The 27,866-nt window shown below is 35.7% G+C and overlaps 1 protein-coding gene across 7 annotated transcripts in view; it reads left to right on the top strand.

Annotated features, from left to right (window-relative positions):
- LOC136041753 (lysosomal cholesterol signaling protein-like) overlaps positions 1-27,866 on the top strand; it is a 154,713-nt gene that overhangs the window by 49,221 nt on the left and 77,626 nt on the right. For 5 of the 7 annotated variants that reach the window (XM_065726510.1, XM_065726512.1, XM_065726513.1 and 2 more), the window contains exons 2-3: positions 2,016-2,304; positions 13,569-13,685. In XM_065726510.1, the coding sequence (XP_065582582.1) occupies positions 2,119-2,304; positions 13,569-13,685 (303 nt within the window). In that variant the 5' untranslated portion in view covers positions 2,016-2,118. Of the gene's footprint in view, positions 1-2,015; positions 2,305-13,568; positions 13,686-26,207; positions 26,333-27,866 lie in introns of those variants that run through there. The other 2 variants (XM_065726516.1, XM_065726514.1) reach the window with 2 other exon arrangements.

The raw sequence follows: 27,866 nt of genomic DNA, 5'->3' as shown, positions 1-27,866 counted from the left end.
TTCTTGCTTTTGATGTGTAACGCTAAACTTAATGTAACGTATTGTTGAATCTAAGGGAAGATTTGTGCAATACTGGAAATGATGAAATGCAACTGGGGATCCTTAAATCGACTTCTCTAAGATATGTGTTGCGAGAAGTTTTTATTTATTTACATCAGTCTCTGTGTTTTGTTTCTTTGTATCAGTTATGTTTGTGGCTTTATCAGCTTTGAAACTTTTAAACTTTAGCTTAGAAAAAAAAAAGAAAAAAAAAAAAAAAAGAAAAAAAAAAAAAAAAAAAAAAAAACAGTGCCCAATTTACGAGGGCAGTGAAACCTGCTTTAGACTGTCGAACGATACCTCGTAAGAAATATTAAATATTTGTATTCTACACGAAAAACCACAAATATTTTGTAAATCAAGACGAAACAAAAATGGCTCGATTCAAATGTGCAAGCATTTGAAAAGGCATAAAATCAAACCTTGGCTTATATTGAACACACTTTCTTGAATGTTTTTAACTTTTGACTAGAGTAGAAAAGATTTTGGATAAAAGTCTCGACTTTACATAAAGTCTACAAATTCAACATTATATTAAGATTTACATTTGAAACTTGTAGCTGTTGTGAAGCCAGGGTTTCATCTAGATCGTATTTATACTTGCATCCTTAATTCTCCACGAAAATAAAACAACCTGAATAAACGCTTGTATACTGAGAAGTTTAACTCTGCCCAAATAAATTTATCAACTTATATGTTCTGCCTAGTCTTGGCTTATTTTAAAGCCAAAGCCTAGTTTATTATCGAACAAACTAGTCCCGAAAATTAATACGTGGTAGTTTATTTTAGCAAACGTTGAAGGGGCTTTCACAGCGCAAAATTAATTCCCTTTGCTAAGGTACGTTAGATTAAGGAAACCCTATCATATATAAACAAGGCCTTTCACGCCAGGCTAATGCAAAATCCATTAAACCATCAGACTCTCTGTCACCAAATTTATTAATTGCTCATCCGTATATTCCATTTGTTATTGATGCTATGATCACTTTTCCATATCACAAAATATATAAAAACCTTCCGGGGCCATTGCTAGCTCACAGGGCGTAGAATCGGCACTTCAGTTGCTTTTTTTTTTTTTTTTTTTTTTTTTTTTTTTTTTTTTTTTTTTTACAGGGACGAGTAGCAAGCTCATCGCCCAGTCTTGCTATAGCGGGGATTGATCCTTGGGTTCCGTCTGGCGAAGTCGAGTATCGATTCACTGTACTTCCATACAATATATATTTTTCATAACGAAACATAAACATGCGAAACGTAAAATTCTGTATAGAGCTCGGTTCTACTTGGCTCTGCCTACTTTACGGACAAAATTTGCTGAAAAGAACTGCATAACGAAACGTTAAATTATGTATTTAACGTTACGGGTAATATTTGCTCAGGTAAAGCAACAACGAAACGTAAAGCTACGTAACGTAAAATTATGTATAGAGCTCTGTTCTACTTGGCTCTACCTACGTTACGGACAAAATTTGTTTAGTAAAATTACATATCGAAACATAAACTTACAAAACGTAAAATTAAGTATAAGGCTCGATTCCACTTGTCTCTGCCTACTTTAATTACAAAATTTGTTAAGTAAAATTACATAGCGAAATGTAAACTTACGAAACGTAAAGTTATGTATAAAGCTCTATTTCGCTTGGCTTTGGCTACGTTACGGACAAAATTTGCTCAGTAAAGTTACAACAAAATTAAAATTCTGTGTAGACCTCGATTCTACTTGGTTTTGCTTATGTTACGGACATGATTTGCTCAGTAAAGTTACATAACGAAACGTAATAACAAGTTTTGGTAGTGAGAAAAGCTCTCCAGCGTAGTGTGAAAGCCCCATTATACCTGAATTTCTGGGTATAAATTGTATATTTGGACCTGCTAAGGATTTTCAGTTATATCTATTTTGAAAACAAAACCGCATAAAAAGTTTTTTTTTTACTTAGCAACAGACCTTTCTGCAAATCTTGATCTTTTCGATATTTCAGGAAAATCCAATATGTTGTCCTTACTGTGATAACCGAGATGTTACGCATATAGTCTGAATAGCAAGGCGAAATTTCGAAAAAGAAACCTGAAAATTCAATAAACATGCCGTCCTTTGGCCTCTTTTTCGTTTTATTAATTGCCTCATCTGCTACGTCATATTATGTAGAAGATAATCAAGATGGGAATTTAGCTGAATTAACAGATGCTGAGTGGAAGATTGAAAATTTACAACACAATTTGACAGAAAAAGATGTTAGAGTTGAAGCTTACGTAGCAATGTGCCAAACGGTAAGAAATAATCTATTTGTATAATATTGGGGTTCAGCGGCGGTTCTGGCCTCTCTTGTGCCTGGGGGAAAATCTTGATTAGCCCCCCTCCTCCTTCTCTCTGAAAAAAATTCAGGCCAAATTCTAACGAAATTTCCAATTATTAACAAAATTTAGTAAACTGCGCTCTATACTTTATTTTAATAAAAATAAAATTTTAAAAATTAGAAAATATATTTAAAAGTTTACTCATTTAAAATGAATTAATCCCAAGAAATCCACCTTTCCCTCCATGGGAAATTGGGTTATGTATATTTAATTTTTCGCCACTAAAATTTCTGCACTCGAGACATGTACATTTTCTGCCCCCCCCCCCCTAAAACCGCCGCTGGTGGGGTTGCAGGTACTTACGCAAAATTTATTCAGAGGGGAGAGACTTTAAAACACTAAGTATTGAAGATATATAATTTGTTATTAAGGGGTTACTGCCGTGTGTCAATGACAAATGCCCTGCTTCCAGGAGAATGTTTCTACCAGGAAGATGTTTCTACCCCCCCCCCCTGCTTAAAGATACCTTTTTTGGGGGCTTTCTCATCTAAAATGTCATTTTTTTATTTTAATTGTAAAAGCAACAAGTTTTTTCAACTGAAAGTAAGGAGCAACATTAAAACTTTAAACGAACAGAAATTATTCCGTATATTAGGGGGTTCGCTTCCTCATCAGTATCTTGCTCTTTACGCTAAAATATTTTCGGTAATTTCAAAATAACTGTTTATACTAATTAAACGGCTGTTGGGATTCAGGGGGCATTCTTAAAGAACTGGAACAAAATTCGAACTTTAGCGTAAAGAGCGAGGTATTGACGATGGGCGAACCCCCTAATATTAAGTATACGAGGGAGTTCCTTTCCCTCGTTAGTACCTCACTCTTACGATGAACAAACAATAATTTGTCTGTGTTATTTTTCGGCCAATCTTTTTATTTTTAATTTTAATTAGCATTTAATTTTATCTTAAGCAACTTCTTAACTATGATTTTTATGTAAATAATGAACCAAAGATATTGTATGTTTTCGGCTTGTGGTTGTTACTAAATAAATAAAAAACAAGTCTTTCAACTGAAAGTAAGGAACAACATTAAAAGTTAAAACGAACAGAAATCAATGCGTATATGAGGGGGCCCCTCTCAGTGCCTCACTCTTTATACCAATGTTTTACTTTTTGTTCCAATTATTTAAGAATGACTTCTGACACACAAGGAGTTTTTAATTAGAATAATAAGCTTCTTGCAAATTTACAAACATTCTAGCGTAAAGAGCGAGGTATTGAGGAGGGGGCAACTCCCTCATATATGTAATAACAACAAAAAAAGATCTTAGAAAATTGCGGTTCAAACAGTTCGTGGTAACGAGCTGTAAGTAAGGAGCGACCCAGCTCAATAGTTATCGAAACTCTAAAATATAGTTTAAAAAAATGATTTTAATACCGATAGATATATTAAAAGATTTGAATTTTATGATAATTTCAATTATATGAATTTCATTAAGTTTAGTTTTACCCATCAAAGGTTACGAGCCTGAGAAAATTCTCCTGATTTTCGAAAAAAGGAGGAAACAACCACTAAAAGTCAAGCGATCTTGATGAAAATCACACCATTAGATTCAGTACAGGAGAGAACCCTACTGAATAGGTCTCAAGCACTGTCTGCAAAAATTTGAATTTTTTTTTTTGCCGGAAGAAAGATCACGGATGCGTGTTTATTTATTTTTTTTCCCAGAGGGTTATCGTATCAACCCAGCAGTCCTAGAACATCAGAAGGGGGCTCATTTGAACAGAAATCAAAAGTTCTAGTGCCCTTTTTAAGCAACCGAACAAACTGGAGGGCAAATAGGCCACCTCCCCCGCCACATTTTTCCTAAAATCGTCCGATCTGAATTTTGAGATAGCCATTTTGTTCACCATAATTGAAATGGCCAATAGCTTAACCTAAAACGAACATAAAACTTACCTAAAACTTAAAACGAACAGAAATTACTCCGTATATGAAAGGGGCTTTTCCTCCTCAACGCCCCGCTCTTTATGCTAATTTTTTTACTGTTTTAAGAAGTAGAGTTAAGAGAAAGAGTCAAACTTACTTCGAAATTTGCATTTTCTTTTTAGTAAGAAACTTGCTCCGTATGTGAAAGGGGTTTTTCCTCCTCAACGACCCACTCTTTACGCTAAAGTTTTTTGCTGTTTTAAAAAATAGAGTTAAGAGAAAGAGTCAAAATTTAGCGTAAAGAGCGGGGCGTTGATGAGGAAGTAGCCCCTTTCATATACGAAGTAAGTTTGTTACTAAAAAAATATGCAAATTTCGAATTAAGTTTGACTCTTTCTCTCAACTCTACTTCTTAAAACAGTAAAAAACTTTAGCGTAAAGAGCGGGGCGTTGAGGAGGAAAAGCCCCTTTCATATACGGAGTAATTTCTGTTCGTTTTAAGTTTTAATGTCGCTCCTTACTTTCATTTAAAAAAGCTTGTTTTTTTTATTTAATTTCTGGACGTTTTTTAATTAATGCATGTATTGATCTTGGCTCTCCGCGCATAAATAATTAAAACGAAATTTGCATATTAATTTTTTTCTTGGCTAAATGGCTTTCTCATAGTTTTAATCAGAAAATTCTGAGAAAAAAGAGAGAGACAGGAAGCCTAGTTGCCCTCCAATTTTTTGGTTACTTAAAAAGGCAAATAGAACTTTTGATTTTTTTAACGAACATTCTCATTAGTAAAAAATAGACGTAATTTACGAATTAATTTGCTTAACGAACTTCTATATTGATATGTTTTTATTGCGTATATGAGGGAGTTTACCCTTCGTCGATACCTCGCTCTTTATACTATAGCTTAAATTATGTCCCAATTCCTTAAGAATGACCCTTGAATCAAAAAGGCCGTAGTATAAATTGTTAAAATTACTAAAAATACTTTAGCGTAAAGAGCGAGGTATTACGAGGAGGTAAATCCCTCATATGCGCAATAATTTCTGCTTGTTTTAAGTTTTAATGCTGCTCCTCACTTTCAGTAGAAAAAAACTTTTCATGTTTATTTTTTCATTGTTTTTTTAAATAATGCTAAAAAATCCTGCGCCCCCTTCATTGAAAGCCTCTTCCCCCATGAGAAGCTTTTCCATGGAAAGATCCTCCCACGTAACCCCCCACCTCAACTCTCCCTCCCAAACCAAAAAAACTCCCCCTGAAAACATCCGTACACTTCCCAGTAACCATTACTAAATGTAAACACAGTCAAAGTTTGTAACTTGCAACCCCTCCCACGGGGACTGCGGGGGAGTAAGTCGTCCCCAAAGACATAGTTATTAGGTTTTTCGACTATGGTGAATAAAATGGCTATCTCAGAATTTTGATCCAGTGACTTTTCGGAGAACATGAACGTGGGAGGGGGCCTAGGTGCCCTCCAATTTTTGGTCACTTAAAAAGGGCACTATAACTTTTAATTTCCGTTAGAATGAGCCCTCTCGTGACATTCTAGGACCACTGGGTCGATAAGATCACCCCTGGAAAAAAAAAAAAAACAACAAATAAACACGCATCCGTGATTTGTCTTCTGGCAAAAAATGCGAAATTCCACATTTTTGTAGATAGGAGCTTGAAACTTCTACTATAAGGGTCTCTGATACGCTGAATCTGATGATGTGATTTTCGCTAAGATTGTATGAATTTTAGGCGGTGTTTTCCCCTATTTTCTAAGATGAGGCAAATTTTTTCAGGCTCGTAACTTTTGATAGGTAAGACTAATCTTGATGAAACTTATATATTTAAAATCAGCATTAAAATGCGATTTTTTTATGTAGCTACTGGTATCAAAATTCCATTTTTTAGAGTTTCGTTTAATATTGAGCCGGGTCGCTTCTTACTACAGTTCGTTACCACGACCTGTTTGATCTTATAGGACCGTATAGCACGAAACCTGTCGTTAATACTAACTAATAAGTCAAATAATTTAAAAGCTAATATTGCTTCCAATGAATTGACTTGGGGATTCAGCTCGAATTGGGATTAGTATATGTGCCCGGATCAGGATTACAAGGTTTCCTAGAATATTATTCATTTAAAGTTACGGATTAACGTAATGAGGAAAACAGTCAAAATCACGACTTGATGCAAAGCCGCGATGGTAATAATCTAAGTTTGGTACTAATAATCAATAATCAAGAATACTTTCTACCAGATATGTCAAATAGGAGGGGGAAAAGAGGCATTTACTCGCTTAGATTATAGAAGAATATTCTTTATGGCATTTTCGTAAAAAATGTGGCCCTAGATTTTGAAAATAAATTTGTTGTATCTGCTCCTCCCCTCCCCTCGTGTTTTCGGCAATTGACACCTGTGCATTGGCCTGGATTTGCTTTTAATTACAGCTACTTCTGGTCAAAGCACGAATATAAATATTGCAGTTTTCCGCTAATTACGAATATCAATGGGAAACCGGAAATCCCAATTTTTTCTGTCTAACAGTGGCATAGCTAAGGGGAGGGAAACTGGAAGGATAGCTGTCTTTTGTTGCAGCATCTAAAGGGGCACCAAACTTTGTTATATTTACTTATATTGTGGTAGTGATGGGGAGAGGGAAAACCAACCTTGTCCCCGGGCTATGAAAACCCTAACTACACCTCAGGGCCCAAATAGTTTATTCAGGAATCCTGACAAAAATTTATTTCGGGTGGAGGGAAGATATTTTAAGGTTTACATGTTCTCGAAGTAGCAACAGCCAGCTGAGCTATATGGCGACTATAAAACACATGAGAATGGGAGGAGGGCATGAGGCTCCCTTCCCCTGCATACTATACTGGACTCGGGATTAGGTGTCAAGCACTACCCTTTACGGACGATTTTGTTCAAGCCCACTCAAATGCGTCATGGAAATTTTTCGGCATTTTACAGTGTCGCTTACTTTTGTGAAGGTCCGTCCAAATGCAAAATTATGGAAAGCCGTATTTGCATAAACCTGTATTTCTGGCAAAACCAGTGTAAGCTGCCACGAATCTTACAAAACTGTTCAAAATTGTTATGATTCCTTGACATTATTAAGAGCAACATAGCCTATATGCTTGCCTATACATTCATCCGCTCAATAAATTCAAATTAGCTTTCTTTTTGACTAATATATTCGTTTGGAAAAAGACCATATAATTGCGCAAATGTAGGCTATTAGGAAGAATGAAATTTTAACCGTAGGCTTATGAAATTTTAGTATTGTCATCGAAGAACGAGCCAAATTATAATTTGTTATGACTGTTCATCGTCTGGCTTTTTATCAATTAGAACTCGTGGATACTGGTGTAGACCTGCATAGACAAAGCTGGGATATACCCGGGGATAAAATAAAGCCTCAGTTAATTAAACACTAAAGCATCCAACCCGGCGTGTACAACTCGTTAGTAGCAATAAAAAACCGTAACAAAATGCAAGTTTATCCAAAAACAGGAGGGGTGTTTTTATGGCACTTGGTATTAACCAAGTAACATATAGCAATCACAAATTCTGTCGGTCTGTCTGTCTGTCTGTCCCGGTTTTGCTACTTTAGGCACTTCCAGGTAAGCTAGGACGATGAAATTTGGCAGGCGTATCAGGGATCGGACCAGATTAAATTAGAAATAGTCGTTTTCGTGATTTGACCATCTGGGAGGGAGTGGGGGTTTGGTTAATTCGGAAAAAATAGAAAAAATGAAGTATTTTTAACTTACGAACGGGTGATGGGATCTTAATGAAATTTTATGTTTGGAAAGATATCGTGTCTCAAAGCTCTTATTTTAAATACCGACCAGATCTGCTGAAATTGGGGGGAGTTGGGGGGGAACCTAAAATCTTGGAAAACGCTTAGAATGGAGGGATCGGGATGAAACTTGGTGGGAAAAATAAGCAGAAGCCCTAGATACGTGATTGACATAACCGGAACGGATCTGCTCTGTTTGGGGGAGTTGGGGGGGGGGCTAGTTCTGAAAATTAGAAAAAATGAGATATTTTTAACTTACGAAGGAGTGATCGGATCTTAATGAAATATGAAGTTTGGAAGAATATCGTGTCTCAGAGCTCTTATTTCAAATCCTGACTGGATCTGTTGACATTGGGGGGAATTGAGGGGGGACCTAAAGTCTCGGAAAACGCTTAGATCTGAGGGATCGGGATGAAGCTTGGTGGGAAAAATAAGCACAAGTCCTAGATACGTGATTGACCGGAACGGATCCGCTCTCTTTGAAGGAGTTGGGGCGGGGAAGGTTCAATTCTGAAAAATTAGAAAAAAATGAGGTATTTTTAACTTACGAAGGAGTAATCGGATCTTGATGAAATTTTTATTTTTGGAAGGATATTGCGTCTCAGTTCTCTCCTTTTAAATCCCGACAGGATCTGGTGACATTGGAGGAAGTTTGGGGAAGGGGCTAAAATCTTGGGAAACGCTTAGAGTGGAGGGATCGGGATGAAACTTGGTGGTAAAAATAATCTTAAGTCCTAGATACGTGATTGAAATAACCAGAACGGATCCGCTCTTATTGGGGGAGTTGGGAGAGGAGGCTTTATTCTGAAAAATAAAAAAGTGAGGCATTTTTAACTTACGAAGGAGTGATCGAATCTTAATGAAATTTGATGTTTAGAAGCATATCGTGTCTCAGAGCTCTTATTTTAAACCCCGACCGGATCCAGTGAAGGGGAAGTTGGGGGGGGCGGATCCTAAAATCCTGGAAAACGCTTAGAATGGAGGGATCAGGATGAAACTTGGTGGAAAAAATAAGCACAAGTCCTAGATACAGGATCGACATAACCGGAACGGATTTGCTCTCTTTGGGGGAGTTTGGAGGGGGAGTAATTCGGAAAAATTAGAAAAAATTAGGTATTTGTAACTTACGAACGGATGATCAAATCTTAATGAAAGCTGATATCTAGAAGGATCTTGTACTTTAGAACTCTCATTTTAAATCTCGACCAGATCCGGTGACATTGAAGGAAGTTGGGGGGGGGACCGAAATTCTTGGAAAACGTGAAAATCGAGGTATCTTACGAATGAGTGATCGGATCTTAATGAAACTTGATATATAGAAGAATCTTATGTCTAAAATGCTCCATTTTCAATTCGAATCGGATCCGGGGACATAGAGTGTTGGAGGGGGAAACATAAATCTTGGAAACCGGAAATCTTGGAAAACCCTTGGAGTGGAGAGATCGGGATGAAACTTGATGGGAAGAATAAGCACAAGTTATAGATACGAATTGACATAATTGGTTCGGATCTGTTCTCTTTGAGGGAGCTGAGGTTTGCTAATTTGGAAAAATCAGAAAAATTGAGGTATTTTTAACTTAAGAACGGGTGACCAGATCTTAATGAAATTTGATATATAGAAGGAACTCATGTCTCAGAGCTCTTATGTCAAATCCCGATCAGATCTTTTGACATTGGGGGGAGTTGGAGGGGGAACCGGAAATCTTGGAAAGCGCTTATAAATGTCGTAGATACATGATTGACGTAACCGGACTGGATCCGCTCTCTTTGGTGGAGTTAGGTGGTGGTTTTCAGTGCTTTGGCGAGTTTGGTGCTTCCGGACGTGCTAGGACGATGAAAATTGGTAGGCGTGTCAGGGAGCTGCACAAACCGACTTGATAAAGTCTTTTTCCTCGATTCGACCATCTGGGGGGCTGAAGGGAGAGGAAAAATTGGAAAAATTGAGGTATTTTTAACTTACGAGTGGGTGATCGGATCTTAATGAATGTTGATATTTAGAAGGACTTCGTGACTCAGAGCTCTTATTTTGAATCCCGACCAGCATTAAGCCTCTAATTTTCCTTTTAAAGCAATCTATTGATTCTTAGAATTTTACTAGAGCTCTTACCATATGAGCTCTTGGCTCTTTCGACCTCGTCGCAAGTGCCATATGAGCTCTTAGCTCTTGTTGATTACAGGAAGTTGCGATAAGTCCAGGGAACTAATGACAAGTGAATCATTTTTCCTGTTTTCCGCGCCAAACACGTCTTGTGTTTCAAAAAAGTCAGAATAGTATTTAGTGTTTTTGTATCGTTAAGTTTATAGCTTTTAGCAGACTTTTTATTCCAAATTGGAGTATGGGTAAAATTTGGACGATGACGGAGAAGGTAAACTTAAAAGATATAAAAAATAGTTGAAGAATGAAGAATCTGAAAAACAAGGAATTATTTAAAATAAAAGATAGAATTAACCTAAAGGAAAGAAAGAATAAAAATATACCGGCATAGTAGTTTATTTAACTCAGGCTAAGCTAAATACCCCCGAATGCACACAGAGAAGCCGGTTTTACAACAGATCAAGAACATCAGTGTGGTCACTATAATATACAAGTGCCTGCGCTTGCCACAAATCCAACTTGCCACAAATCCAACCCCCCTTAACTTGTTGATATTTGCTGTAGAAGCAAGTTATTTGAGAATTGATAACGCTTCTACTCTCCTAAAAAAGATAAATCAATAAACTTACATTGGCACTCGTAATTGGACCCGTCTACGATTAAAGGTAAAGGCAGAGAATACGGCATTGGGCTTTACAGTCCCTACCGGCGGTGCTGATCTCCGGTTCTTGGCCCTTCATCCAGGAAGCTCAATGGGGGGGCTAGGGGCCAACCATCCTGTGCTTTCACACACCCTTCCTGTTTACCTTCCCCAGATTTCTCCAGGTACCCATTTAGAGTAGAGCTGGCTCAACTCTGGCTGGGCTTACAGAGTCACGTTTACGATTATACAAGGTTTTCAAAAATACTATGGATTTTATCAAGTTGCTGATTTACTAAATAAAGAAACGAGTGAAACCTGTAGGCTGTTCTAACGCTCTGAATTTAAAAAATTGAGTTTGGTGCTAAAAACCCCTAACCATCAGCACTTTTAATCCTAATGAAATATTTCTAAGTATGATAAAAATATATTACTTCAGAAACAAATTTGGGTTATATATTAGCGCATTAGGGAGGGGGTATGGTATGTAGTTAACACAAAATGTGTTGGCTACAATTTTTCTGCATATTATGAAGTAAGAATTGTTTTCTGACTCCACACTGTCCGAATAATTTACCACCATCACCCCCCCCTTAATGTGCAAATATATAGCCCAAATTATATATTTTCCATCTATTCTGCCCCTTGTTTTTGTACTGTCTCACGCTAAGCTGAAATAAACTAGCGAAAAAAAACGATTTACAGTGCATCAACGGATGAACAACTTGAGTGGTTGGCGCTATATCATACAAGTAACCTTTCCTCTACTCGCCCTGATTCGCTTTCCAATACTAGCTAGTTCGTGTTTTCTCGCGAAAACATGACAGGCAGCTTTCCGCTTGAATATCTGATGGAAAGCTAAGCCATCTTGAAAATAGCCTATTTAAACAACTTTCTCTGATTAACTTTCAAAGTTAAGTTGATCAGACAATTTTCCTCGTTTCAAAGTTATGATGCTCTTAACTTCTGAATTCATTTTTAGGCACCTGAACGGTAGAGAGTTGCTCATAATTAGCTATTTATCGTCATACTTGTGGATAAAATCAAAATTTCATCCGGTTACAACGCTAATAATACATCCCATTCATAAATGATTAATTTGAGCAATGTTTAACTTTGAAGTGTAAATATTTCTGATTGACTGTTCAGAGTAAAGCTTTAAGGATAAACCTTTGAGATTAGAAGAGATGGCCGCTTGAAATAGCTATTTTCTCCTCTCTGTGATAAATCTGGCAAAAGACACAAAGATAGAATGTTAATTGGCAATCGTGAGAGCAATTTAAAGTTGGTATAGGTCTTTCAAAACCATTTTTTGACATTTCAATTTTCTCCAATGCAAATGTGGCGTTACAATCAACAAAAAACCTATATAATTTGTAAATATTTGCTTTAAAAAATGGGCTTCTTCAGCAACAACTGCAACAATAGGAATAACACAGCCTGAGTTTATAAAGTTCAGCTCGAGCGGTTTTTAATTTTTTTTTTTTACTAAACTTGTTACAGTGTAAACACCAATGCGCGTAATGTTTTTAGCAAAATATTCGCATGCTTATCTTTGAGCTGCTTTAAAAATAAAAAACCCAAAAAATCGCTGAAACTGAGCTAAATTTACATCGCAAAAAGTAGAATCTGCATATTTGTTTAAATAAAAAAAATGCTCTCGCAAGTTGGTTGAAATACCAAACAATCATCAAATTCTTTTTATTAGTCTTCAAGTTGATCTATTTGTGGACAAATCATTCACTGCTTCCAGTACACTATTTACATCCATTGCAGATAAAAGAATATCATATTTAACTATTCCCTTCTGCTTAAACTTTGACGTATTCTAAATTTGAGATGAACGTTTGGGGGCCATGAAATGAGTGGAAATACTGAAACTTAGTTAAGAAATATAGATCCATTTTGTTTACTATATTTAACTATTTTCCATTTAATTATTTTAATGCAACTAAAATTTACTGAAACCGCTGGAATTTTTGCCCCGACGATTTTTAAAACCAACGCAACTAATAAGAGTTGAATTTTTGAATCAGTCTGATCAAATCGTCATGATTCATTTTTGGACGTGGTTCAATTCAATTTAGAGAAAGAGTCAGCAAATGGACTATAACAAATCATGTTTTTTTAAGGTTGATATTTACTGAAAACTTCTGCAATCGCACCACTGATGGTATGGACCCACATATTCATTGACTCCCTCTCTCTGTGCCGCTGTATCAGCTTTATTTATCAAGTGCTTGGATTGTCGAATAGTTAGGGAAACTTAGAAGTAGTTTTAAACAATTCTATAAGTTGTCCCCCTCTAGTCAAAAGTCTCGCTACCAAGCAGTGATGCAGAAGCAGAACCATCAAAACATTAATAATTGCTGCTAAAAACTTGCAGAAGCATACTATTTGGCGCAAAATTTAAAATTGGAAACTTAAAATGTAAGGAAATATTCTAAAAGCACTTAAAATTTCAAAATAGGTATGGAAAGCTATAAAAAATAAACTTTTAAACACCAAGGTTGTCCACAGTTTTTTCTCAATATGTAGCCTAACATGGGGTAAGTAAATATGTATATCCATTTGAAACCAAACCAGAATTTAGTGCAATGACTTTCCAAACGACACTCTCGTAAAAGAAGAAGAACAAGAAGAAGAAGCAATGTTGCAGTCGAAGCATTAGTCATGTCTGTAATCTACCGGACACATAATTAAATGATTGAAAAAGCTACACATTCGAATTTCTTAATAAGGTAAATGAGTTAACTATACTTAACCCTTTTTTGTTATTCCAGGCTTTTCATTATGGTGTATTTGCTGTTTTTGACATACCACGACCGTGCTTACGACCATTACAAAGGCATGAAAGGTCACGGGAAGTGTTTCTGCCCCCTGCGGCGATCAATGTTGATGTAAGTACATTGGACATCTATGCTCTTATATGGGTTGGGTTCTTCTATGGGTTGGAGTCGGTGTTTCCATTCTAGGGATTTCCCCTCTAAAATGGATTTTTTATATCTTTTTGGGGTAAACTTTTCCTTTAGGGATTTAGGGATTTTTAAAAGTCTTCTGGATTTTCTTAAGCAATTTCTAGAGTTTTCGCCCTAGGGAATTTTTTCCGACCCAAAAAAGCGAAATGGTACGGAAGTTGATTCCTTCCCATTTTTCCAGAAATCTAACAATCTGGACGCGCCATTAAGGAAGTAAGGATCTTTTGCATAGTCTCGGAAGAGCATTTTGTTTGAATGCTTGCCTGTGCTGGATAAAACCTTTTAGGAGACGACAACAACAAACACTAAATTGACCTAGCTGTCCGAAAGAGGGGTCCACACTACTAGTCATTTGAAGAAAGCCTAGTAAAGGTGCAGATTCCAACTTAACATTCCAACTTAATTGAATGACCCAAGTATTTACCTTCCTTTCGAAAGTATTTATTTTGGTCCAAATGGGCAGGGATCTCTCTTGACACTAAAATCAGACCCCGGTGTGCCCTATGATGCAGTTGAAAAGATCCCGAGAGCTGCACAACCTTTTTACATAGAAGCTGTGCAACAAATCCTCACTCGATTTCGTTTTGATGATGACATTTCCAAATATACAGAGATGGGTGACCCTGTATCAGTTGAGTCACTACGGCCTGGTTCTCTCCAACCCTTTGCTTGAAAGTATGGGAAAGTATCAAGGGATGAAAATAAAATCGAACAGGAGTGTAGGAAGCAAAGTTTCATCAAAGTCAAAAATACGGATGCAGTTACCTACTGACGTTTGGCTTTTTTTTAATAAAAACTCTTCAGGAACCGAGGTATACTTAAATCTAAAATTGGCAGTAATATTTCTGCTTTCTCTTCCCTTCTCAAATGTTGTCGTTGAAAGGTTTTTGAGTGCAGTAAAAATCACAAAGACGGACAGGTGGAACAAGCTTAAAACGGAAACGTTACGTGGAATTCTGAAAGCAAAATATGATATGAAGCAGGTCCAAGAAAGTTCCCCGTTCATTCGTGGAGACGAGCAGCTACTGGTGCAGATGAAAAGAGTCTAGGTTTCAGCTACCATCGGAAAAAAAGGAAGAGGATGGGAAGATAAATTCGAAGACCACACTACCTTTCCATGACGATAAATAAAAGTTCAAATAGGGATAAATCTTTTAATAGGAAGTGATAATTCACAAAAAAATACTGGATATTTTTGTCACATAAGCAGTGACCGTCACATTTCTGCTGATGATGGTCACTGCATATATGACCGAAATATTTAGTGTTTTTCGTTAATATGACTGTATATTAAAAGGATTTATCCGTATTTGAACTTTTATTTATCTTGAAGGTGTTAAATCTGATTTTGACCAAAAATAGGTTTTTCCTTATTTTTTATTAATCTAAGTGGATTCTGAGGCAACTAATGGATTACTCGCATTTATGTGATAAGCAGTGTGACCATATAACCCAAATTACCAAAAACAACCATGTAAAATAAATGTTTATTTATTTCGACCACCATATCCACTGACTTACTGACACAACCAATTAAGCAGTGATTGGTCATGCGTTACAGAAAACAGAATGGAAATCTATTTCTCTTACTTGTCTTCCTACACCCTATACACCTTATTGCACCTTACTGAACGAATATGAACAATGCTTAAGTATTGTTTTATTTTTTTACCTTTTCTGTATTACTCAAAGTACATCTTAAGCCATTTTCTATCCTTAAAGCTCATATTTTAAGTCGTATTTTGACAGATCAGCCGACAGATAGCATTTTCTTGTTTTCTTCACACGTTTTTATTAACATAAACACAACTCAAAATGAAAACAAGTCAAAACAAAAATAACCCTTGAAAAAGCAACCAGTTGGAAATCAATCAGGTCAATCCATCGTACCAATTGAAACAAAAACGGGGGTATTACAAAAACGGTAAGAAGAAAGGAAAAAATAATAGCAAAGCAAAAAAAAATTTAGAAAAAAAGAAGAAAAGACATATTCATATCCAAAATCTGACGCCAAAATCTATAAATAAAAACCGAACTTAACTAGTCAATAAATACAAAGCATTGTTAAGAGCGTCAAAAGAAGATATTTTGGTACAATCAAAGGTCTTGAGTTGCGAAATAAGGCTTTACTAGTGATTTGGAAAAAACTCAGAAAATAGGGAAACCTATACGGATTTTGTTATTGAAAATGGGGATTTCTAGCGATTTGCCACCAGCTTTTTAGGGATTAAAAAAAAATATTAAGTGAAAACAACACTGGTTGGAGTGAAAAATTAGTTTACAAGTCAAAAGTCCTTCACAATCTTGAAATGAATATAAAAAGTGTACTTTTCAGCCAGGGTTACCACTTGTCCAAGAAATAAGATCACTAATAGATGATGCGAACAACCAATTAAAAGGACCGTACAATCGAGGCAGAGAACAAATCAAGATTTCACATTCTTTTTTTATGGTTTCAAGCTAATTGTGCCGCACAAAATCAATCTGTAATTTTGGTGCCTTGTTTCAAAATTACTAGATAAGAGGCTTAAAAAACAAAAAACTGAAAGTATTGATTCTTCATTCGGCCTTTATCATTTGGCTTTTATAAAACTGTAAAACATGTACTAAGCTTATTGAAAGCTTTTTCAGATTTTTTTTTTAATTTGTTCCAGTATAGCTTCTTTGAATCTTTGACCCCAAAAAGCAAGCTAAAAAGCTAAACTATCTATGCAAAATTAGGAGTAAAATCGTAACATAAAGAAAACCACAATAGACAAAAAATTAAGTACTAAAACTAGTGAGAAAATCACTAAGAGAGATAATTTTATCGACTGGTGACATCTGAGATTTGGCAAGATACATAGTCTGTTTATTGTTTTAAAAAGTAGATTTGTGACAAAGACTCAAACTTTAGCGTAAAGAGCGAGGTGTTGAGGAGGGGACAACTTCTTTCATATACGGAACAATTTCTGTTCGTTTTAAGTTTTAATATCAATCCTTACTTACAGTAAAAAAAAACTTTTTTTTTATTTATTTAATTAAAGTATGAAGCCACGGATGTGTGTTTATTTGTTTGGTTGTTTTGTTCCCAGGGGTGATCGTATCGAAGCAATGGTCCTAGAATATCTGGAGAAGGCTTATTCGAAAGAAGATTAAAATTTATAGTGTCCAGCTTAAGTGACCAAAAAGATTGGAGGTCAACTAGCCCCCTCTCACGCGCTATTTTCTCCCAAATCGTCCGGTCGAAACTTCGAGATAGCCATTTTGTTTGCATGATTGAAAGGTATAACAACTAATGCCTTTGGCAATAAAATGATCCCCCACAGCCACTGGTGAAAGATTTGTAAGTTATAAGATTTGCCCATTGTTTACGTATAGAATTTGTTATTGGATTCCCCATAAGGAAAATTTTCGATGGAGAGGGAAGTTTCCAAGGGGTGAACTTTTCATGGGAAATTTTACGTTGGGGGAATTTGCCAAAATTCCTCTACGAAATTATTTTGGTTGTCTTACTTTATCTTTGCCGACTCAACCTCTCACGTGTAGAAATATTAAGGGTAATTTTCAGGTTAAATTTTCACCGGGATTGAATTTCACCTAGATCAACATTAAAATTTAAAGTGAACAGAAATTATTACGTATTTGTTGACTAATTGAAGAAACACGGAAGTCGGTAGGATCATGGATTTTTATTGCAGCATTTAAGCTTAATGGAAATGGGAAAAGGACAAGAGTCGTGTGCAATGGTCCAATTGGAGGGGACAGGGAGCCATAGTCCCCTTTACCGTATTTCGAAATTTGCGCTGTTATTTCTGTGTCATAACTATTTTCTACTTTAACTATGTTTCATATTAAACCAACGAGACTGGCTAGCTAGCTGTTTGTAATTGTCACCCCTGTGCTTCGTTTTGTAAAACCCATGTCTCGTCTGTTTCACTCTTGTAAAATTATTGTTTTGAAATGTCTAAAACAGTTCCTCCTCGCTGTTTTATTACCCAGTTCATGACCAAGGTATAATCACTGTGCAGGATTCAGTCAAAAACTATGTGTTGGTCGCAATGTTTCCATTCTAATTATTTTCCCCCTAAAATGGGGATTTTTGAAGTCTTAAAGGGGAAAACTTTTTCACTTAGGGCTTAGGAGATTTTTTCAAGTCTTCTGAATTTCTTAAGGAATTTCTAGGGTTTCGTTACTAGAAAATCCTCTTCCAAACGAAAAGAATAATGGGACAGATTTAGTTTTCTACCACATTTTTTACACAAAGTTGATAGTCTGGATGCGCTATAGAGGGAGTTAAGGATCTTTTTTAGAGAAGATTCTGAAGCACGTTTGTTATGTTTGGATGTTTGCTTATGTAGGATAGAGCCTTCTAGGACATTTGCAGAGGCATGGGCGTAGGCAGCATCTTGTCTAAAGGGGGGGGGCAGCCAATTCTATGATGGATGGGAGGACTTATAAATTCTTCCTCGGGTTCTTTGAATATAGGTCCTTAGAAACTCGTCATTCCATACTACGCTAAAACTCAGCCTTTAGAATTTTCTATGTTCCGCGTTTCCTGCAATGCTATATTATAATAGACCCACTATCTTAGTTCCAATTTCCAGAAAACATAAACAACATTAAAGTGATTTGATAAAAATCACATTACGGTTAAATAACAGCTTCTTGATCTAGGAATTAAAAGGCAAAATTAAATATAAAAATTGGTACAGGGGAGACCGGTCCACGTTTAGCCAACGTAAATAATATTAATATAAAAATCTATGGGGACTTCTGAATGATTATAAAAGCTCTGACAGATAGCAGTGTGTGTTTTTAATATGTCTGGCCTTGATTAATGCTTTTACCGAAAATATCAAATGGGATCACGTTTTATGCTGATTAAATCTGGAATTTCATTCAATTTTGCCTTAAAGCCTACGTCTAATTATGAATGCTAGAAAGCCGTAAACTCACGTTGTATTCTCTTATTATTTACCTGTCTTTTGGCAGCTTCCGAGACGTGCCATCTTTCATCCCAGGGTCCGAGGTCTGGAAGTCTTAACCACTTGGATAGAGAGGCATCCAGGTGAAAAAGGGGTGGAACATTCTGATTGTCTTTTTAAAGGATGGTATTGGATCAGCAGAGGTGCCATTTGGGGGGGGGGTCAGGATTGGGCAATTGCCCACGCCAGATTTTCCAGCGGGGCCCAAGCTTCCACCACAAAGGGCCCTTTTCCGGCCATAATTATCCATTATGTCCAACATAATCCATTCTGTTCAAATGATTTGAACTAACTCCACGCCTATTAGCCAAAGAGCGTAATTACCTGACGACCCTTGAGGTAATTACGCTATTTGATATTAATCATTGTAAGCTTAGAAAGTAGGTTAGATTCATAATAAAAGTCTCAAGTTCTGTCAAATGCCCCATACCCACCCCAAGATTTGGCCCAAATGGCGCCTCTGTGGATCAGTTAACTTTGCTGACATTTTCAGCAACTTCTTATCGCTTGAATCGACTCCTGGAAAACTAAAATGTCAAAACCTGCCGATCGTGGACCAGTCTCCTATCTATGTATCGGACCAAAAATCAATATTGAATTTCGAAACGAGTATTGATTTCATAAACGATATCTGGAAATTTCTGTTTATTTCCAGCTTTTTCAACCATCTACCAGTGAACATCCAACAGAAAAATTCCAACTTACGAAAAACTCCTGTTAATATTTAATGTACATTTGATGTTCTAGGGGGTAAGCTGCCCCCCTGCCCCCTTCCCTACGCCGATGTGCAGAGCTACTGCTCAATGGAACCATAACTTGCAGCAGCTAATTAATTGTTTATATCCTGCTTCTACTGGCCAGCCTTGTATACCTTTAAAGCCCAATACACTGAATATTATATAGTAAGAGACAAGATGTTTTATCAGGAATCCCTTTTTCTGCCCTTTTCTACACCTTTACCATGAGCTTGGTTAGTTATTCAAATGAGAGCACTTATCATTTTATTTTCATTAAGACTTCTCTGCATTCTCCTGTTGTCGCAGCCTCTCTGCCTCTTTTTCTGATTGTTGATCATTGAACTCCAATCAATAGCTACCCACTTATGATACCAAAGATTGTAAAAATTTGGGATACCAGGTGATCCGTCACCTCTTACTAGTCATTCTTAATATTTCGTTTTTTTTTCCATAGGATCATGATTTCCATGTCAATAAAGAATATTTTCATTTTCAAGATAAGTAGTTTAAATGTATGAAGAAAAAATTTTGGTACAAGTTAGAAATACTGTTAAAAGTCGGCGTGACGAGACTTGGTATTGAAAATAGGGAATTTCTTGGGATTTTTCCTCAGCTTCTTAGGGATTTCAAAAAATATGAGATGAAAACACTAATTGGCTGTTCAGTTTACCTTTATTGTTCTTGTGAATCAAACAGTTCGTGTTAACGAACTGTTGTAAGGAGCGACCCGGCTCAATAGTAACCGAAACTCTAAAAAACGGAATTTTTATAACAATAGTTACATCAAAAGAATTGCATTTTAATGCTGATTTTAAATATATAAGTTTCATTAAGTTTAGACTTACCCATCAAAAGTTACGAGCCTGAGAAAATAGGCCTTATTTTAGGAAATATGGGGAAACACCCCTTAGTCATAGAATCTTAAAGAAAATCACACCATTAGATTCATCGAATCAGAGAACCCTACAGTAGAATTTTCAAGCTCCTAAAAATGTGAAATTTTGCATTTCTTACCACAAGACAGATCATGGATGCGTGTTTATTTGTTTGTTTTTGTTGTTTTTTTCCAGGGGTGATCGTATCGACCCAGTGGTCCTAGAACGTCGTGAGAGGGCTCATTTTAACGGAAATTAGAAGTTCTAGCGCCCTTTTTAAGTGGCCAAAAAATTGGAGGGCACATAGGCCCCCTCCCACGCTCATTTTTTCCCAAACTCACCAGATCAAAATTCTGAGATAGCCATTTTATTCAGCATAGTCTAAAAACCTAATAACTATGTCTTTGGGGACGACTTACTACCCCACAGTCCCCATGGGAGGGGCTACAAGTTACAAACTTTGACCAGTGTTTACATATAGTAATGGTTATTGGGAAGTGTACAGACGTTTTCGGTGGGATTTTTTGGGTGGGGGATGGGTTTATACGGGGGAACTTCCCATGGAATAATTTGCCATGGGGGAAGAAAACTTCCATGAAGGAGGAGCAGGATTTCTTAGCATTTTTTTAAAGAGAAATGAAAAAATAAATATGAAAAAGTTTTTTCAACTGAAAGTAAGGAGCAGCCTTTAAAACTTAATACGAACACAAATTATTACGAATATTAGGGGGTTCACCTCCTCCTAACATCTCGCTCTTTACACTAAAGTAATTTTATTAATTTCAACTATTTATTCTATGGCCTTTGTGATTCAGGGGTCATTCTTAAGGAATTGGGACAAAATTTAAGCTTTAGTGTAAAGAGCGAGGTATTGACGAGGGGGTGAGCCCCCTCATATACGTAATAAAAATATACGAATATAGAAGTTCGTTACGTAAGTTAATTCGTAAGTCACGTATATTTTTACTAATAAAAACAGTCGTAAAAGATTAAAAGTTCTAGCTGCCTCTTTAAATAACCAAAAAATTGAAGGACAACTAGGCCTACTCCCCCGCTCCTTTTTTCTCAAAATCGTCCGATCAAAACTATGAGAAAGCCATTTAGCCATAAAAATAAATTAATATGCAAATTTCATTTTAATTATTCATGTGAGGAGAGCCAAAATCAAAACATGCATTAATTGAAAAACGTTCAAAAATCAAATAAAAAACAAGTTTTTTAACTGAAAATAAGGAGCGATATTAAAACTTAAAACGAACAGCATATGAAAAGGGCTGTTCCCTTCTCAACGCCCCGCTGCTTACGCTAAAGTTTTTTACTGTTTTAAAAAGTAGAGTTGGGAGAAAGAGCCAAACTAGATATTTTTTAATAATCCAAATACATTAGATTAATTTAAAAAACATTTCCCACAGAACAATTTTTTCAAAGAAAAGTAGAGTTCCATTAAGCCAAGAATGAGCAAAAATCAAGTCAAATAATCTTCCAAGCAGAAAACTACCACAAATCACTATCAATAAATAAATGAAACTCAAAATGAACAGAAATTACAATAAATAGACGAGTCAAAGTTAAAACGACCTAAACTTAACATGAGTAGGACTGATAAACCCCATTCCTTCTCAAGACCAGAACACAATATGCGCTTTACTGGAAAAAAATGACCTTGGATTGTCAGTTTAATTGACATATATGGATATGTATTCCTTAAAGTTTTGACACTTCTTTATTTATGAAAGCAAGAAAAATGAAAACATTTTGGACGTATTTTGATAGTGATTTGCGGTAGTTTTATTATTTGACTTGATTTTTACTTATTCTTGGCTTAATGGAGCTCTTTACTTTTCTTTGAAAAACTTGTTTTATAGAAGGAGTTTTTTTATTAATTTATGTTCGTTTTTTATTGATATAGTATTTTTCATGGAAAAAAATTATATCTTTTCACTTCTTTTTTTTATAAGAATCCATAGTATTGGTTGTTATTTGTATATTGGAGAAACTTTTGCAACAATTTTTAATCCTGACACAAACTGTACGTTTTGATTAAATTTTATAGCTTCTGAAGTGGACCTGAAAAATAAAACTTGATATTATTCCCAAAAGATTCTATCTATGCTCTTTGACAACCTGGATACACTCATACTCTTTTTATTTATTTAAATTGTAAGAGCAGAAGTAGTAATAACAGTATCACCAAAAGTTTCAACTTAATACTCCCACTCGTTCTCGATATATTGCTGAGGTGTGTTATTGGCAACCATAAACACTATGCCTTTTGATCTATTTTAAAGCGAAATTTAATTTTAAAGCATAATGGGCCAATTGCATAATTGTTGGGGGTTAAAATGCCTAATATCTCTAAAAACATAGTTGCTGGACCGCTCTACTATGCTGAACAAAATGGCTGTCTCAAAATCTTAATACCTTTAGTGTCATTACTTACTTTAGCTGTAGTGGCAGTATTAAAATTATACAATAGTGACTTCTGGCTAGTGCAAATCCCTCACAACTTACCCGTAAAGGTCTATATTAACAATATAAGTTGTTCTTCAGATATTGCTTTGTCACCTGTTTGAAAGTTCACATGCTCATAGTTTGTTTTCCTTAAAACAAACTATTGCCTAAATATTCCTTAAAAGCTTCTCCTTAATACGCTTAGCTAGTTGTAGCAGCATTAGTAGCAGTATGCACACAGCACCTTTGGTTTCTTCAAAATCCCCTTTAACACGCACTGAAAGTTTCAGCTTAATACATACTATCAACCATTCCTAAAACATTTCTGATGCGTCTGCTTGGCAACCTGTGTGGGCATAGTGTGTTTCGATTTAGTTCAATACAGTTTCTATACATCCCGCATTGTTCGCCTTAATATCCTTAGTTTTAACAGCAGCAGCAGTAGAAGTAGAATTAATTGTAGTAGCCAAAGCTTTAGTGGTAGTAGTAGTAGTAATAATAATAGTAACAGTAGCAGTAGTATGGGTAGAAGCAGTAGTATTAAGATGCAAATATTTTCTTTTGGTTAGTTCAACATCCCTAACAACAAGCCCTGTTAGTTTTAATTTCACACACCAAACTGGTCCTAAGATATTGCTGTTAAACCCTTTTCACAACCTGCATACAGCGGACGTGTTCTGATTGAGTTCATCTTCCCCCCTCAAAATTGCTTGAAAATTTCGCCCTTATACCCTTAGGCACAGTTGAAACAGTAGCCACAGTAGTATTGATATTACTAGCTATAGTATTGAATAGCGGTAGTACTACTAGCAGCAGTAGTATTAACTTATTGTCTATTGATCAGTTGAACATCCTTCTCATCAAGTCCTGGAAGTTTCAACTTATTACAATTAGCCATTGCTATGACATAGCTGATATGTCCTTTTGATAATCTATATGTTCATATATTTCTTGAAATTTCCATCTCAATTCTGTTACCCGTACAAGTAGTTGCAATAGAAGTAGTGGTAGTAAATGCAGCAGTAACAGTAGTGTTACCAGTAGTGTGCACATATTACCTTTTGGTGAGACGATCTTCCCCTTTAAGTATTCTCTGAAAGTTCCAACTTAATACCCAAATCAATTCTTCAGATACGCAAGTTCGATAATCTGCATGCAAATAGCGTCTCTTGATTTAGTTCAGATTTTCCCTTAATACTTTAAATGGAGTAGTGTGATGGTGGTAGTAGTGGTACATGTAGTAGTATTGGTAGCATGCAGATATTGCCTTCTTGATCGTCTCCCTTATTATTCCCTGAAATTTCCAAATTAATATACTCAGTTATTCCTGTGTTGTACCCTTTTGACAATCCATATACACATAGAGTGTATACGGATTCACTCCCCTCAACATGAGAGGCTCACCTGAACACCCTTCATCTTCTTGGAAAGAAAAATTCAAACTTGCATACCTTTCTCGATAACTTATACTATATGTAAACAATGAACGAATTGCCTAACTTAAAGGCCTTGTCCTAAGGACTGTGGGTTGACATCCTCAAAGACATAATTACTGGACCTTTCAAAAATCCCGAACGAAATTGCTCTCTTAAAATTTTGATCGGATATGTTTTGGGGAATGATAGGCTTGGGGGGGGGGGGCTGACGTCCTTCGATTCACTTTTTGACTCTTAAAAAGGGCACTAAAACTTTTGACTTCGAATCAAATGAGCTCCATTCGATCCAAAGTTTATACAACTACTCTTTCCATAACCATATGCCTTGTGTATGACTAATAACCTTTGCCTATAAGCTCGGGGGGATTGTGTCTACCCTAAAGACATTTTTATCTAATTTTTGAACTATTGGTAACACAACGGCTATCTCACAATTTCAATTGAATACGTTTTGGGAAAAAGGATGTCAGGGAGGGGGCCTAGTTGCTCTCCATGATGTCTGACTCATAAAAGGGAATAAGAACTATATATTTCAAATAAAATGAGCCTTTTCTAAAGTTCACACGACCACCCCCTCCATTAAAAACATTATATATAACTTACAATCCTTAGCCCCGAGCTCTGGGGGTTTCTCTCTACCTCAAAGGCCTTATTATGTGATCTTGGGACTATTTTTGAATAAATAGCTATCTCAAAACTTTATCGTATGCATTTTTGGAAAAAACGACGAAGGGAGGGGGACTGCCCCCTCACTTTGACTCCTAAAAAGGGAACTAGAACATCTGATTTTCAATCAAATGAGCCCCCTTTGGAATTTATACGATCACCCTCTCCATAAGAACCTTTGACGCCCTTGGGGCATAGCTTATAACCCTTGCGCTAAGGCCTGTGGGGGGGGGGGTCATCCTCAAAGACATAATCTCCATACCTTTCAGCTACACTGAATAAAATAGCTACCTAAAAATTTTGATTAGACGTGTTTTGGGAATTGATGGGCTTGAGGGGAGGCTTGTTGCCCTCCAATCACTTTTGACTATTAAAAAAGGTCCTTCCCATTTCAAATTGAGTGACCTTTTTTGAAGTTTTTAGGACAACAAATGGCTATCTCAAAATTTGAATCTTAAAAAGGGCACTAGAACTTATGATTACCTGTTCAATGAGCCTCCTCTGAAGTTTATACCACAGTACTTTCTATGCATACCTTATATGCCCCCAGGGCGTAACTCACAAGCCTTGCCCTAAGGGCTGGGGGGAGGTGTTGTAGTCCTCAAAAATATAATTTCTGGACCTGTCAATCACGTTGAACAAAATGGCTATCTCAAAATTTTGATTGGATGTGTTTGGGGAAATGGTGGGTATGGGAGGAGGGGTTAGTTGCCCTCCAATCACTTTCAACTATTAAAAAGGGCACTAGCCCTTACATAGTGACGCTTCAGCTTACCGCATAATTATTGCTGAATCCATCAATAATATTTAAACCAAGTTATCATGGTCACTAAACCAAAAGAGTAAACAAAGCACTTTTAGGAATGTATAAGTATTTCAGAATTTTTCAAAGTAGTTCCCAGAATTTCGCAGTTATTCCTTCCAATGGGGGAAATCTATAAAATACAACCAATTTTTGTAAACAGATAAGAAATGATACAAAAAAAATGTTTCTGTTTAACAATATATATATATGATATGTATCACTTGTTTTGGTCGAAATGAGAAACATCTTGGGAAAGACTGAAAGAGCGTGAAAAGGAGGAATTTCAGACCAAGCCTCAAGATTATTTTAGTACAGGGTGTTGATTCAAACCTGAGTTTGTGAATTAATCTTTGTATGTTTTCATTCTTGCTTTGCAAGCACTTGATGCTACCTTTGCTAGTGTGCGTAGTACTATAACTCCAAGTGCTACTGTGCTTTTAATAAACATGCTGTTGAAATTTGGGTGATTGTTTTAAAAGCGAGCTTCTGAAGAAGTCTAATAATATCTATTGGCACTGGCTTTAGATATTAGCGGCATATTTAAAAATGTGTTAATGTAGCGTCTGTTTTATAATTTCAGCAAAGATAGCCAATCTTACTTATAATAGCTTTACTCTGTCTTGTTCTAATAGGTGAAATTCTGGAGTATTACCTTTTCGCTACCTTGAAAAAAAAGCTGATTCTAGGGCAATGAAAATCTCAGGAATGAACTCTGAATACAAATTACTTTAATATTCTAGACAAGTTACTTTTTCATTTTGGAAAGGGCTTGGGTAAACAAAATGAAACTTTCAGGGTAAATTTCTTGCAGTTCATATTAATTGACTTACCAATAAAGTGAACATATCACTTGATGCCTTTTTTTATATTCTTTACAAATATAATAATTGCAAATTCAAATTTAAGTACTTTTTGACCTAATTCAACCTAACCTTACTATAAATATGCCTAATTTTGGCACCAAGAAAACATATTATTTAGTCAAAAGCAACCAAAAACATATATTTTAATTGAGAATTTGGTATCAAGGAAGAGGAAAACAGCATAAATGGCAAAATAAATTTATTCATTCAGCTTAAAGGTTGAAAATCAGTGCTTGTGGGTTACATAACATTAAAAAATAGATTTATAATGAAGTGGTATGAGATTAATGTTTTAAAGTTAGAGACCAATGTTTTAAGCCTTTTTTTATACCCCATGTTTTGGTCATTTTTAAGAGCTCAAAAAGTGTTTAAATTTCAATTTGCAATGGCAGCAATTATTATATTTGTAAAGAACATGAAAAAGGCATTGAGTAGCATGTTCACTTTATTGTTAAGTCAATTATATGGACTGTGAGAAATTTACCACTTTCAGTAATGAATTTTGGGCCAAAAACATATATCCAAGCTACTTTGTTAACCCTCTTCTTGTTTTGGTAAATTTGCAGTTGGCTGTATAATTTAGCTAGGGTGAAAGTGAAAACATCATTTGATGCTTTTTTATGTGCTCCTTCACAATTCAATAACTGCTCCTGGAAATAATTGCATCTTGAGCCCTCAAAGGGGCCCCAAATATATTTTATTTGAATTATGAAGGAGTATAAAAAACATCATATGATGTTTCACTGTAATCCTAGCTAAATTATATAGCCCACTGCAAATTTACCATGCATTTTGCCATCCTCTCTTAATGTGCAAATTTATGCTCTGAATTGTCAACAGCAACATTTTGAATTAAAAAATTTGTCACTATTTTTAGTTGACAGCATTTGAAAAATGCACACTTAAATTCAAATGGTAAGAAAATGCTTTATATTTGAGTGGCTAATAAATGAGGTTTGAATTGTTAGCAAAGAGTATCTTTGGAATATATTATTTTTGTACAACTTATTTGTAAATTCATGATATTTTAGTTAACCCCTTTTCAGTATCTTAACTAGTATTGATAATGTTTCTTGTGTTGATACAAAAATGAAATACATTTGGGATCCCTTTAAGGGCTCAAGATGCAATTAGCCCCAGAAGCAGTTATTTGATTTCAAAAGAACTTAAAGTAAATATTGATTGTAAAAAAAAGCTTATTTTAAAAAAATGTTTTTTTTAGAATTGTATGAATCTTTTCTTCTGCTAATTGATTAGCATATGCTGTAAGATAATAATAATAAAAAAAAAGAGTTGCATTATT

This window comes from Artemia franciscana, unplaced genomic scaffold (genome assembly GCF_032884065.1).
Source record: "Artemia franciscana unplaced genomic scaffold, ASM3288406v1 PGA_scaffold_36, whole genome shotgun sequence".
Classification (NCBI taxonomy): domain Eukaryota; kingdom Metazoa; phylum Arthropoda; class Branchiopoda; order Anostraca; family Artemiidae; genus Artemia; species Artemia franciscana.
Note: the sequence above shows the minus strand (reverse complement) of the source record. Positions and strands in the feature narration are given on the sequence as shown.